Here is a 15,140-nt window from a genome sequence, read left to right as displayed (position 1 = left end):
GATTAGATCTTTTATCCCATTTTAACCAGTGGAATTACTTAGGAGACTAATATGCAGTGACAGTGTAAATGGTTTATCTAAAGATTAAATTGATTTGTTGACGATACTCTCCATCATACATTATTTTTGTAATTTTATCAATTCCATTGTAGTTGGTCTATGAATTTTTGAGTCATAGACAAATAGACTGAATAAAGGATTGTTTGTTTATGAACTTCAAAAACATTCCTTTCTATTTTAGAATTTTCAGCATGTTATGGACAGTATAGATACAGACTTGCATATAAGTGTTTTTGAATGGTATTGCTTATGGAGTTTTATCATAGAATTTACTTTCAAAAACAAATTTCTGAATCTCCATTCAAGGTGACGATCCGTGACTCTGACAGAATCGCTGTATGTCAATCCATCAATGATCCGCACATGACAACTTTCGATGGAAGGTAAGTTGTCAAGTTCACGGCACAAACAAATTAAGCTAATTGATTAGACAAAACAAACTTGAGCTTTTATATATAGCAAAACATCTATTAGGTATGCTCAAAGCGCTTTACAAGGCCAAGTACTCATATTTATACCAGAGTGTGGTGTGAGAATGTGAGTAACGAGCCTCAAATCCAAGGACTCAACCTAGAGACCTATTATGCTAGGAAATAATACAGGCGTCTTTCATAACCTGAATAACATTCGCCCAGAAATACCCCCTCCCCCGTTTCCAAAAAAAATGAATGGGCACTTAAAAACACATATTATACATCATATGCCAAAGTGATACAATATTATGTTGTTTTGAATTTGTATATCTTGCAGATACATTGTATTTATGTTCTATCTTCAGTTACTACAACAACTTCAATGTGGGAGAGTTTATCCTGTACAGTCACACAACTTTACCATATGAGGTGAGAATAAATTGCTGTGATCATTATCAATACACGGAATTTTTACTAAGTAGTTATACATGTATTTTTAAGATCCTTCTTTATCCTCGCCATCATCGTCATCATCATCATCATCATCATCATCATCATCATCATCATCATCATCATCTTCATCATCATCATTATCATCATCATCATCATCACCATCACCACCACCACCACCACCATCATCATCATCATCATCATCATCATCATCATCATCATCATCATCATCGTCCGATTTAATCATTATCATTCATCATTATCATCCTCAACTAGAGACAGATCTCTAAACAAAAAAAGCATTAAAAATTCCAATAAATACAATGCTCAATAAGAAATAAATTGTAACTGTAAAATTACCTGTTGAAACATATAATTAAATCCGTGCACGTTAATTATCGTATTGGATTTTCACTATCAATTGATTGACAATTTATTCTTCATAATTTATTCCAGGTCAGAACATTCTATCGCAAATGTAACAGAATGAGGGCTTCCTGCAACTGTGCAGTAGCAGTTCGATCTGGAAAGGATGTATTTGTTGTTGACCGCTGTGGCCCATCCAGGGAGACTGAACAAGACAAACGGGTCCTCAAGGTAGAAATGCTTACAGAAGGAAGCTCTGGGTACAACTTACAAGTGGTCAGATTTAACGGCGGCCGTAGATATGAGGTAAATTTGGTTTGGTTGCGGAATATGGTTGAATTAAGTATACGAATACATTTATATGGTGTTCTTTTCAAAGGCTATTATAATGATTAATTGACTTCACAAAGATGAAGATCTGAAATGAAATCTGTATGATTCAGTACCACGTGAAGGGAAAGAAAAATTAAAGAAAAGACCCATCCCAATAATCAGATCACCGTGATTGGAGATCACACCCCATACCCCCTGATTACGACCTGATATGTTGGGATGGTTTATGTCTTATATTTGTCTTTCTGCTTTGTCTGGAACTGTTATATTTACATTATTCAGATCTTTATCTTACAACAATGCCTGCTCCCTAATTTGTTACTTTGACTCCACAGAGTTGCATTGGTGATGGAACCAAACTTTTATTTCTCAACATACAAGCGCCTCCCCCCCCCCCTCCCCACCCTCTTAACATTATCTGTCACTAGTTCTATCCATTGAGTCGAGTAGTGTAATTTATGTCAAGTGCTTTTGACTGGAGGACACAACACTGACACTTCAGTAAAAAAAGTTTATACCAACCATCGCCATTCAGTCACAAAAAGACAAGATGTATATTTATTCAGCCACAGACTCCACAGTAGCAACAGTACGGTTGTTTATTTAGAACCTATTTTTTCTATATGCTCTAGACTGTTATAATTTTAAATTGACGTTTTGATACAGAAAATATAAACTCAACAGTTGTTGATTTTTTGACTTGTCACAATGAATCTTTCTTTCCCCCTTAGGCCATGTACCCTACTGGCACTAAAGTGGTCATCAACGTTGGTGGCAAGTATCTCAATATTATCATCCAAGCATCCTCCTATGACTATGGACATACCGAAGGTATGTTAACACTAACACTAATGTCGTTTTTAAACCGTGCATATATTACTCTTTACCGACGTATGGTTAAAATAATGAATACAAAAGTAAAAGTTTTAGTCAGTGACAGAGCACCTTCATATCAAGAGGAAAAGTAGCAAATTAAATGAGCTTTAAAATCGTTTGCCAGTTGGAATTAGAGAAACTAAGAAGATTGACTTTTTTGTCTTTTGTAAGGTTTGTGTGGTAGTTACGATGGAGACAGATCAAATGACTTCAAGGCGAGGACAGGAGAGATGGTCAAGGGGAAGAAAGATCCATTCTCAATCAGCTGGAGGTAAAAATTCCCACACGTTATTGTCTTTTGTTCATTAAGGTTGATTTTCTCATTAAAAAATACAAACAAACAGCCAAAAATCAAAAGAAACTATAATGCTGGAACATTTTGATTTCAAAATCTTTCTTTGGCTAACAACAAAAGCGACTAAAATTGTAATACTTCACGTCAAATTCAGAGAAGTTTACAGAGTTTGGCAGCTTAGTATTCACATTACTATAAAAGCAGCCATTTACAACTGGCGGAATAGAAAGACTATTTATATGACTTTTTCAGCGTCACCATTACTATTGCAATGACAGCTGATAATAACAATAATCCTCATCAACATCATCTTCAACGTTGTCATCACTAATGTTGAAATGTATATAACTTTTCTTTCAATGAAATAATAAAACAGAGTTGAGACCTCGAAGACATTGTACAACGGTTACTGTGGAGCGAATGACGAGGTTCAAGTCGGAGATACATTCTGTACCTGTTCCAATGCCAGATATCCAATGTGTGCAATGAATGCTCAGTTTGCTGCTTGCAGGAATACTCTTCAACAGATATCTGGAGGTAATCTGAAATTTATCACAAAACGGTTATTTTAAATTATTGACCATTGAAAAGGGTATGACACCAATCATCATTGATATTCTTAAGAGGTGTCAGCAGGAAATGATTAAAAAGAAATAAAATGTCCTTTAAACGTTCTATTCGGAAACGTGTCTTCAATGCTTACTTAAGATCAATTTAACCTCAAGTCAATTAAGCAACCGAGTTAAGTTGTTTTGTTCGAGGAAGAAGAAAAACAAAACTAAAAAATGCCGATAGCGAGAATGAATATGAGCTCTCCGGACGTTAGTGAAAAGCCTTAGGCTACTGATTCAGTTAATTTGTTCTCCTTACGTTAAAATTTGTTTTGTGTACAAGGCAATGAGTTGATAGTGATAATAGTTGACACTTTCAAAATCGCTGCTTTGCCACCTGGCATGTTGGATCGACAAAAGGTTTGATGACTATCAAATTTACTATTACCTTGTGTGCCCAGCTATTTGAGCGATAATGCCACAACAACAGAGTATGATAATTACAATTTCCATTCTATATGTCATGAAATTCATAAAATATTCTTTGGAAAATACTGTTCTATGCATAGTTTTTCTTTCTTTTAGTATATTTTAGTATTAATGACGCAGATACCGTAGTACATAACTGATATAATCTTCATTGTTGTCTAATCCAGGCATTGACATCACTGCTGCTTTGATGAATGTGTCTCGCCTCCCCGGCTGTGGAAATACCACTGACATCTTTGATTATGATGTTAATTACATACCAGATGTGAGTGCCCTGATTTTTTTTATATCAAGTCAAATTTCATAAATGACTAGTTAAGGGGAAACTTAAAGCTAGGAAAATTTGATAACTTATTGTTTTTATTTATACTGATACTTGAATAAACGATTTTTAAAAATGACACTTTCTCACACATTCTTAAAAAATTAATGTGCCTCTTTCTCATTTGTGTTGTGATCTACAGTGAATATTTAACATTAAAAGTGTAACATAGCAGGACGGTCAAGATAATTATCAACATCCGTTAAAAATTGCATAATATTTGATGACACGCAAACCAACGAAAAGTAATGTAAAAAAGGTGAGGTTAAATTATTTTATCTACCCATATAAAGGGTCGTCTTTTAGCCAACCCATTTTTTGTTAAAATAGATATCTTTTTTAAAACTAGAATTTAATGACGGTTTAATCTTACCTTTGTCAGGAACCAACATGGCCGACAAAGTCAGGCATAACTCTGAAGAATGCCACAGATTACTGTTACAACTACATTGCTGCAAGTGTGTCCGGCTCCACATGTCGTGACAAAGTGGCAGGCATTAACGTAGATATCATGATTCAAGGCTGTATTGAGGACATCCAGGTAAATTCAATTTTCTTTTAAAATTTGCTTGAGTTTATAACTTGGGATTTTTAAAAATTATCAACGATATCAGAAAAGAATTAAGCAAAAATATTATTAGGTGATCGTGCCTGGTAACTGGTCATGATTTGTTACATTCTGGATTTAAAGCTGTGACTTTTCTGAAGGGTGATGATGAAATAGTGTGAATAGCATTGGTCTACCATCTGAATTACCTTAGAATAGCCTAATAGATATTGTGAATATTAAATTAATTTTGTTAACCAATCAAGATTTGGAAATTTTAAAGAAAATTAATGATCAGAATATGATTAGTTAGATGATAGCGAAAGAAGAGCAAAATTTCATGCTTGGTTAAATGAAAGTAATCGCCTTTATTCAACTGCTATTAGAGCAATTTTGAGATGCCCAAAAAAGAGCAGTTGAAGAAAACAGTCAATGATGAGATCATACGTAGAACAATCAATGTATGTTACCAGTTGTTGGGTGTTAACAACCTTAAAAATACCATCTTCCCCATGTCTCGTCTGTCTTTAGTGTTCCATTCATCGTGTTTTGTTGACAAAGGGAAAACCTGAAACATCTACATCACCTGTATTCTTTAATTAAATTGATGCTTCCATTCTGTTTTATTATTGCAACATTTGCATTATTTCAGATCCTTGATACTTTTGAATTTGCCGAGTCTGCCCTTGAAAATCTTCAAATGCGTTGCTTGATTCACTTGGAAGTCAACATCACGTAAGGAACATTGCATATATCTAATATATGTCTAAAAGATATCTTCTCTCTCTCTCTCTCTCTCTCTCTCTCTCCCCTCTCTCTCTCTCTCTCCTTCTCACCTCCCTCTCTCTCTCTCTCTCTCTCTCTCTCCTTCTCACCTCCCTCTCTCTCTCTCTTTCTCTCTCTCTCTCTCTCTCTCTCTCTCTCTCTCTCTCTCTCTCTCCTTCTCACCTCCCTCTCTACAAGATTGCCGATTTTACGTATATTTACAGAATTCAGTTTGTTAAAAACCTTCCTTATTTTTCCAATCACCTGCTAAACGGAAAAAAGTAAGTGCTTAATGTCTTTTTACTTGTGATCAGCACTTAGAAAGGGGTTGGTCTCTGTGACTGTATGAAATGTTCAGTAATATTTTGCCTTCTGAACTAACATTCCTGCTCTCTATCTATCCATCCATCTATCTATCTATCTATCTATCTATCTATCTATCTATCTATCTATCTATCTATCTATCTATCTATCTATCTATCCATGTCTATCTACCTATTTGATTTTTTATCTAACCTCCTATCTATGTATCCATTTATTTATCCATCTATTTATTTGTAGATAACATCTAACATTGTGTTCTATTTGGTGATTTCAGATTCTGGATTCAGATCAACAACACTATTACCATTGATACCGGAATTATCGGAACTCTGTGTCCAAATGACTGTAACTACAGAGGCAATTGTTCAGATGGTAGGTCATTATTACACATTTTGATACTTGAATGTTGTATCGCACAATCTATGAAGATACTATCACATGAAAGGAGCCGAAAGGAAATTCTTGAAAATGTTTGCTTTCAGTACATCTACTCACGATATGAAAAAAAAATGTAAGACTTTCAACACCTGCTTTAGATATTGGGGCATGCACCATTTTTTTGGGCAAAACAATAACAAACTAGTTGTCACCAACAATCAAATGTATATTGTTGGCTTGTTGTGGTCTATTAGATTGTATGCGATATGCAGATCAAATCTTTGACAAACTTTAAAAATAAATAATGTGAGTAAACAGCATTCTATGTATAGTTAAGGTAATAAAAAAATTACCGTTGTGTTAAAATAACGTTTTAAACTTTTAGTGTTCAATAAGAGAGAGAGAGAGAGAAAGAGAGAGAGAGAGAGAGAGAGAGAGAGAGAGAGAGAGAGAGAGAGAGAGAGAGAGAGAGAGAGAGAGAGAGAGAGAGAGAGAGAGAGCTAGCTTAAAGCAAAAGAAATTTTTCAGTTTGTTCAGAATCATGGATGGTGAGCAATCTTTACATTTGACCATAAATGCTTACTTTGCTGATCACTGATGCTGTTCATTTGTCGTTTTTCATTATTCCATACCCTGAATGTTTGGAATATTTTCTACATAATGCCTGATGGAAAACATAAAGATAATTAATGAAAAGAATAAAAAGAAATAAAAATCAAAGAAAAAAATGTGAAGATGCAAAACAAAGGAAATACTAGTTTTTCATTCCGCATCCCATTATTAACGACGAATAAATAATAACTATACCAACAGGTAAATGCATATGTGATGAGGGCTTTGGAGGATCTTCCTGCAGTATTGATCTGACAATTCCTCCAAAAATCATTGACGTTCCTGACAACCGCTTCTGTGACTTCGGAAAGCAGATCTGCCTTCCAACTATTCTAATCTTTGGATCCAACTTTTTGGAATCGGCAAACTTAACTTGCCACTTCAAGGAGATTACAGTAAGTTAGGAATTCAACAATTATAATCAGCCTTTTTTGTTGGATTTCCTCCATTCCTTCCTATCAAAGAAGTCTTTTGTTTTTGTTTTGCCCAGGTCATGATCTTGAATCCTTCATCACGAGGGAGCAGGTAGATGTGGATATTGTTTGTCCTGTTTATGAGAGATTATATTTTTGTTTCTTGTAAATAATCTTTTTGGATTTTAGATGTTTTTGGAAACCACATAAATGACCCCCTTTTGGCAGGGATCAAATGGTATTGTCTTTATGAGACTGTCGATGATCTCAGACTGAACATTTTATTAAACGTAGATCTCCTATCTTTTCAAGAAACTAGGTCCCTTGGTCTTGCTATTTTTCTGGGAACCTGCAACCCGATAAAGTGCCAAGCAGTGAAGAAGTTAAGATCTATCACACCTCTCATTTCATAAACGCTCCCTTTTCCTTAGAGCTGATTTGGCATCATTTGTCACAAGCATAATTTCACCTGTGAATAAAAAATAACAGAAAGGGACTAAAGTTAAGATAAAAATTTCATTTTATTTATTATGAATCACCTTGTAAGAATCGGATGCAGGGAAATTTTGTTAACTTCTTTAATTCTATCGACTCTTTCAGATCTTCCAAGGCAGCTACATAGTCTCTGACAATGTCATCACCGCTCAAGCAACCTATATCAACTTTAACACGGTCCAATGCCGCCTGCCAAACCCAAGAGGGAGCTATGCTGTAGCAATCAGCAATACAAGGATTCACATTAGTATCTATTACTACTACATCTTCTACGATTCAACTTGTCTGACTTGTTCCTTGAAAACAGGCCTGTGTACAATACTGGTATGTCTGTTATTGTTGATTTAAATAGTCAGTACATAATGATAGAACGAAATGCAGTATTTCAGCAGAATATTAATAATATAGTGCTTGTTTATTATAACTGGAGGTGAAGAGACCTATTCTCCCATTTGTCTGGATCGAATGTTTTTACAGTTCCCAACCACTAGCAGCTTTAGATTTACTTTGAGGTTTCTCATATGTTGCCCACCCACTCAAACCGGTAATATGACACGGGAAACCAGGTGTCAAAAAGGGATTTTAGAAATAAAATGACAAGAAATGTGAAATTTTAGGGATTTATTTTCACTTTAAGAAATCATATTCATGCACCTTAATAAAACATAAAATAAGTTGAATATTTTAAATAACTAAGATTTCGATTTTTAGCATCTAAATCAACCTGACATAATACCATGTGGGTCAACGGGTCACATATAAGACATCGTCTCAAAATTGTGTCATGCAGGTATTGTTACTCCAAAAGGTGAATTGAGAAATAATATGATGGGAAATACGAACTTTACACTTGTTTTTACAATGCAAAAAATAAGATTTCCACCATCACGAAGTGAACTTAACCCCAAGTTTCATATATGTGGTTACAAATTAACTTTTCAGAACGTAATTCATTCCGACATAAGACCGCTTTGAGACGGCTCATATTTCTTTATTAAATTTAAAAAAAAAAGATTTCTTTTATAACATTGTTAAAATCTGAAGGTGTGTACTTACTGCCACTTAGAAAATAACTCCAAGAGCAGTAACGAGATATTCATATTTTATTTTTACTATGAATCAGATAATACGATATATCAAACAGCTTAAATACGTTTAGAGAGTTTTAAAGATGCACAGAATGAATAATATTTCACTGGAGTGTCTATATTTCTTGCGAATGGCATAGTTTCTCTCCGACAAATAATTTTTTCCCATTGAGATTTTCAACCCCCCATCTAAGATCAATATAATGATGATACTGTTTTTGCAGGAGGATACTTGTTTCATCAACAACAAATGCTTCCAATTTGATGAGCCATCGCCTAATGACAACTCATTGACATGCCAACCCGTGGTCAACCAAACCTCTTTCAGTCCTGTTCTGCGTAAGCCTCCTTGACATTCAAAATTTACAATACCATGAATTAACCAAACAAAATGATTTTTATTGAATCTGATTGCAGGGTATAATAGTTTTTTTGTAAAAAGCTTTAGAGCCTTATTGGTGTGTTTATATTTCGAATTTTGAATTTTATTGCAATGCCTAGTTACAGCAGAAACATTTTTATTTTAATAACACATGGTTTTCTTTTTTCAATTCATCGAATGCAACAATGCATGAAGGACAAATAATTGCATCAGTAAAAGAAAGAAAAACTTACTTATAAATCACAATGAAAGAAACAATGACAATAGATGTCTATACAATATTATGTGAAATAATTAAATTAACAATTAAGATGAATATAATTCAACACTGCAATTGCATTACTCATTAAAACTTCTCTCATTTAAAAATGCCAGTTTCATGTCATTAATACATCTTATTCGTTATTCTGCATAGTCTATCGTATACAATTATAAGTTTCCTTGGAGGTGTTTCATTGTAACAAAACCTTCTTTTCCATTTCAGCCTTCCCAAGTGTTCGAGTGCCAATTGTTGCCACAGAAACCCTGGAAAGAGTTCCATACTTTGAGGCAGTATGCAAAGTAGGACGAAAGCAAGGTGAGGAATACAAAGCATTATCATTTGATTGACTGCGTCAAATTGGTATTTGGTTGTTATTAACAATGTGCTAAACACTGATGTAAAATTTTAAATAACAAGAAATGTGATAAAGGAAAAAAACCCATTCACAGGTCCTTTTTGGTCCATCAGTCTTTTTGGTCCAGCCATTTTAGTTTGCTGTTTTAAAATGGAACGTAAATGAGTTGATTTAATGATAACCAAATCTTAAGTTAGATATTTAAGACACTACCGCATTCAAAACCTCAAAATCCCATTTTAAAAGATCGCGAATCAATATGGAAGTCACTGTTTATCCACAAAAGGTCTTACTCCTATTAGAGACGGGCATAGTAAATGGCATTCTTTAGTAGAAATGCTGATGTTGGATACGAGGACAGCCGGTCCATTTCATTTGCAGCAAGCGATTTCTAAAATTAAATTGCCGCAAAATATTTCTACTAAAACCAAAACTATTATTTCAAACTCGATAGATCTCACTATTTAGAATATTTTGAACATTGATTGATGGATTTTTAATAATCAGATGTCTATTTCAAAATTGACTTGAATGATTTGATATTCATTTTTATTTTGATACTACAGGCGAGCAGTGTTCTGACAGAATTCAGTATGAGATTAAGTGGGAGACAGGAAATGCTACGCTGGTCAAAAATGTATCAGGAGATTGTGAACAGACTCTGAGACTCAGCCTTGAGGATTTGACAGACTTTAAGCTTGGAGATGAGGTAATGTGAAAAGAGCCTGGAAAAAAGCACACTACAAAGTTATTTTTGCTCACTTTAATTGAATGCTTAATTCACAAATGACCATAGCTTTCCATATTTCCTATTATAAATAGTCTTCACATTTAAATGCATAACCAAATTGGACATGTCTCATCTTATCTTTCTCCTCCACCTCCCTCTCCCTCCTCATTCTGATATTTTTCATCTTTTTTAAAATTCCCAACGTACTGCCACTAATAGAGTGAATGTTACATACGTTATTAATCTTAAAACCACATAATGTATTAATGCTTTTCAATAGTCCTGTTAATAATATGCTCATTTACCGATTTCCTCTTCCACAGCTTAATTGTGTAGTGAGAGCTTGTTTCTCGAACAATTGCAACGATTCATATTCAGAGTGGAGATACGGGAAGACACTAACTACTGCTATTGAGGTACGTTGCTGGTGTTGTTGTTGTTATTTTTGTTTTTGCTGTTGTTACAATTCAAGTGAGAGACTTCTTTGTTAATATAAGCTTAGTGTCCCATGCAGGCTGTTGTCCTCAATGCCTCCGGCCTTAGATCTTTTATTTAAATTTGTATTTGCTTAGACCTTTTACATTGTCTAAATATTTGTGGTTTTACTGCTTTTGGCTTAAGGCGGATTCGTATTGTAGTAAACACAGTTTAACAAGAAAGAAAGCTTATAGATAATTATATAGCATATTAGAAATGCTATTCATGGGATGTTTTTAGCTTTAATGATAATGATATTGATAATATAATAATAATAATAATAATAATAATAATAATAATAATAATAATAATAATAATAATAATAATAATAATAATAATAATAATAATAACAATAATAGACTTATAGAGTGCACGGTATCCTCAACCATGAGGCTCTTGAAGCTCAATGTTGCACATTGCTATTCTTTCTGTAAACTCTGAGCTCTGAAAATTTTATATAATGATCATAATCCCTTTCTTGTGCTCACTATTAACAAATTTTAATATGATCTTACGGCATGATGAGAGTTTTAAATCCAAACGTATACTTCACATTATAGAATATACTGTTATGCATCACGTTTTAAGAAAAACAGTTCATTTAAAGTTTTGTTTTGTATTTAAGATACGTGTTAAAATAATAAGTCAATAAATATTCCTTAACTATAGATCAGAGAGAAGAGCCTGACTCTCAAAGAAGGTGAAGGATCCAAAAAGGTGCATATCATTTCGCCATTCCCTCCTGGCTTCTTCTGTGGCAATATGAGTAACTGGGAAAGTTGCAGTATCAGCATCAACGTTATGACAAAACAGGATCTTCCTCTCATGTGTCAAGGACGACAAGTGGTAAATTGACCACCTGTCTCTCTCTCTCTCTCTCTCTCTCTCTCTCTCTCTCTCTCTCTCTCTCTCTCTCTCTTTCTCTCTCTCTCTCTCTCTCTCTCTCTCTCTCTCTCTCTCTCTCTCTCTCTCTCTGTGTCACACTCACCCACTCACTATCTTTCTCTCTGTCTCTGTGAATAAGACCCCTTCAATAGTAAGCAACTTCAGGCATTCTTCATGTCCATGAAAATATAGGTTCGTTGTAACATATACAAAACGGTCATTTGGTATTGGGAATAAAGCATTAAACTTACACGCAGAAACCGCAGCTTGATCCCCATTCTTTTTTTTTAACAAGAAACGTAGCGCCAATGCTTACCTTGTGAAGCTGCATTGTGGCAGACTCCTGGGTTATTTCGCTTTTTTTTTCAAAATGGTCACTAAAGACCAATTTCCCTTAGGGATAATAAAATTAATTAATTAATTTTAAAGAATATATAAAAGCTTTCATCTTTACACACTTTCTTCCTCTCTTTTATGCCTGTTGGCCTTGGGAAATTTAATTTATTATGAGGATATATATGAATATAATATAATGTAATCTGTAAACAGTAATGTTTCAATGTAAATATGTGTGTGAATATACTCTCAAACCCTAGGTATCACTGTAGTTAAAAAGTGCTCACGAATGACTCAAGTTTTTTATTAATAGACCATTTTCAATGTAACAGAATGCAATCTACTAAAAGAGCCATTTTCACATACCTCTCTTCCGATATTTTATATTCCTTTGGGAAGCTAATCGTAATCATTAATTTGAAAATCTTTCAGACCCAGGCTGTGATTAAGCAAGAAGATGATGATGACATCTCCCCTTTGCAATGTCAGCGTAAGTTAACAATGGATTCCTGGATGGTGACCTTGGCTGTAGAAATCAAGGCAGTTATGGACAATCTGATTGACCCGATGCAAGAGCTAAGACTACTTGTGCATGCTGAAGTTGTCTTGGATGAACAGTCAATAATGGCAGTGGATGTGGGATCTGTCAATGTAAGGAGATATATTTCCTCAGTTACGTTAATTGCTTTGACACCCATCAATGTAAAGGATCCAACGCAATTATTTAAATCTAATAGTTTTGTTTACATAAACACACCATTGCTTCTTCGTTTTTCATTTCGTAAAGAATGGCCAGTGAAGTAAAGTCTGATGAAATTGAATAATGCCCTTCCATCTTGGGAAAATAGCTTTCTTGAACGGAAAGTAAAAGGAAATCATTTTTGCACTGTTTGTATTTGTAAGCTTATACACCTGTGTATTTGAGTGTTTATGTGCCTAATATGTGTGTGAGGGGATATGTCATTCAATTTTTTTCTTTTAAAAAAATGAAGCTATGCGACCTTAATCTAACAGAATAAATGCTATGAGTAAATAATTCGAAAATAAGTTGATATTCTAATTCAAGATACCAAAATTGGTTTGGAATATACTACAGAATAAAGCCGTCGAAAGCAAACTTGAAAAACATTACTTTAAAAAAGCAAAACATGGCTACATTACATTACTTATAGGTATCGTTACCTTAAATGAGTGATTGCTTAATTATTTTTGATTTTCATAATTTTCAAACAAAATTGAAAGAATATATTTTTAACTTTTCGTGCAACAGGTGACAGTAGAAGATGATGGCAGACATGCCTGGTGTTCGTCGGGACCCTACATGATGTCTTTTGATGGAAGGTAACTTCTGAATAAGCTTTGAGTTTTTTGCTATTCAAGTGTTAATATTAATAGAAATTAATAAAAACGTTGATTGTTACATTTATTAAGAATACGTTACTTGCTACCCCAAGAATTCCTCTATTAAGAATACTAATTGTTTCTTAATTCAGTTCAATTAAATTATTCGATAATCTTTTTAAAGGACATACATTCTTTTAGCAATTAATTTCAAATTTGAACTTTATTGGAATATTGGTGGCCTGTGGTTGATGCGGCCCTCCGCCATAATTTAAAAAAAAAATGTTTATTTATATTTGAAATCTTGGAACGTTTCAAAATTAAGTGATTCCATCAACTGTATTGTGTTAAAACTTTTTTTTTATAAACCAGAATGCTTGAAAACCAACAGAGAGGAGAGTTTGTGCTCTACAAATACAAGAAAAACCATTTTGAGGTAGGTATAGTCAACCTGAATATTTCAATTTAAGTTATAGTTTTGCCTAAATTCACTTTATTGCTGTTGATCATTTTGATTCTTCATTGATAAATGTCTAGGAAATCTTCATTAAAAGCCATAATGATTTAAATTCGTTTATGCATCCATTTACCAAATTTGATTTTTACATATGTTGATGAGTTCCTATTCACCAATTGTGCAGGCTCTAAGGTCAGTCAATGCTGTGTCCAGAACCCTAAATGCAAATCACAATCAGTTGTCAAACTGAAATGAGTGAAAACAGAATGTATAAAGGGCTTTAGGCTAGAATGATGTTGGACCTCTGATCCAAATGGTTTAATTAATTAATAAGAGACAAAATTGGAACTATAGTCTCCATTGCTACTCAAAACTAACCCTTTAGTCATTCCTAAACAATAATTAATATTTGTTGCCTAGCTTTGTCTTCATTATTTGAACATTGTCGAAATTTGTCTTTGTCCAGCGTTCTCTCCTCAAACATAGAAAAAAAATGCAAATGGTCTCAGTTTTCGTTCGAGTTAAATCAAAATCAGCTTCCATGATTAATTTTATTTCATTCATATTTCAAAAATAGGTTCGCTCAATCCAAAACAGTTGTAGCAGCAACACAACGTGCACATGCGCAGTAATGGTGAGGTCTGGTGATGACGTTGTGGTGATGGACGTTTGCGATAAGGCATCCAGGCAAGCGGATGTCAGACTTTATATCAATGGTGACAAGTTAACTGCTGGCACTAAAGTTATCCGTTATGGTGATGGTTCCATGTACAGGGTAAGTACCAAAGATTTCTATCAAAACAGTATGGTATACAAAGTACAATAGAAATGAGGCAATGCAGCAGAAATCAACGGGAATGAGGAGATGTACCATAACTGAGAACAAAAACATTTTGATTAAATCAATTTCTTAAATTAAGAAAAGACCAAATTTGAATTTTTTAAAAATATTTTGTACTTAATACGTTATGATAACAGTTACGTTGACGCTATGTCATTAAAATAATTTCTATCTTATGCGATTAAAAAGAATTGTAAGGATGTCCTCCTTCCGAGTTTAATAAATGGAGGACACAGGAGAATGTGTTTCAATATATTCTAGTCTTGTTTGATTTAATATTGTAATGTGAACGATGCT

The 15,140-nt window shown here is 33.9% G+C and overlaps 1 protein-coding gene across 4 annotated transcripts in view; it reads left to right on the top strand.

Moving 5' to 3' along the window:
• LOC144964570 (uncharacterized) overlaps nt 1-15,140 on the top strand; it is a 247,857-nt gene that overhangs the window by 122,532 nt on the left and 110,185 nt on the right. For all 4 annotated transcript variants that reach the window (XM_078898999.1, XM_078898998.1, XM_078899001.1 and 1 more), the window contains exons 74-94: nt 367-443; nt 839-902; nt 1,380-1,595; nt 2,354-2,453; nt 2,670-2,769; nt 3,170-3,330; nt 4,001-4,098; nt 4,538-4,696; nt 5,355-5,437; nt 6,066-6,163; nt 6,983-7,176; nt 7,795-8,013; nt 9,002-9,116; nt 9,644-9,736; nt 10,343-10,485; nt 10,830-10,922; nt 11,653-11,829; nt 12,637-12,855; nt 13,475-13,545; nt 13,918-13,981; nt 14,580-14,777. In XM_078898999.1, the coding sequence (XP_078755125.1) occupies nt 367-443; nt 839-902; nt 1,380-1,595; nt 2,354-2,453; nt 2,670-2,769; nt 3,170-3,330; nt 4,001-4,098; nt 4,538-4,696; nt 5,355-5,437; nt 6,066-6,163; nt 6,983-7,176; nt 7,795-8,013; nt 9,002-9,116; nt 9,644-9,736; nt 10,343-10,485; nt 10,830-10,922; nt 11,653-11,829; nt 12,637-12,855; nt 13,475-13,545; nt 13,918-13,981; nt 14,580-14,777 (2,742 nt within the window). The remainder of the gene's footprint in view (nt 1-366; nt 444-838; nt 903-1,379; nt 1,596-2,353; nt 2,454-2,669; nt 2,770-3,169; nt 3,331-4,000; nt 4,099-4,537; nt 4,697-5,354; nt 5,438-6,065; nt 6,164-6,982; nt 7,177-7,794; nt 8,014-9,001; nt 9,117-9,643; nt 9,737-10,342; nt 10,486-10,829; nt 10,923-11,652; nt 11,830-12,636; nt 12,856-13,474; nt 13,546-13,917; nt 13,982-14,579; nt 14,778-15,140) is intronic.

This window comes from Berghia stephanieae, chromosome 2 (assembly GCF_034508935.2).
Source record: "Berghia stephanieae isolate SIO BIC M18660-M18661 chromosome 2, UCSD_Bste_1.3, whole genome shotgun sequence".
Taxonomy (NCBI): domain Eukaryota; kingdom Metazoa; phylum Mollusca; class Gastropoda; order Nudibranchia; family Aeolidiidae; genus Berghia; species Berghia stephanieae.
Note: the sequence above shows the minus strand (reverse complement) of the source record. Positions and strands in the feature narration are given on the sequence as shown.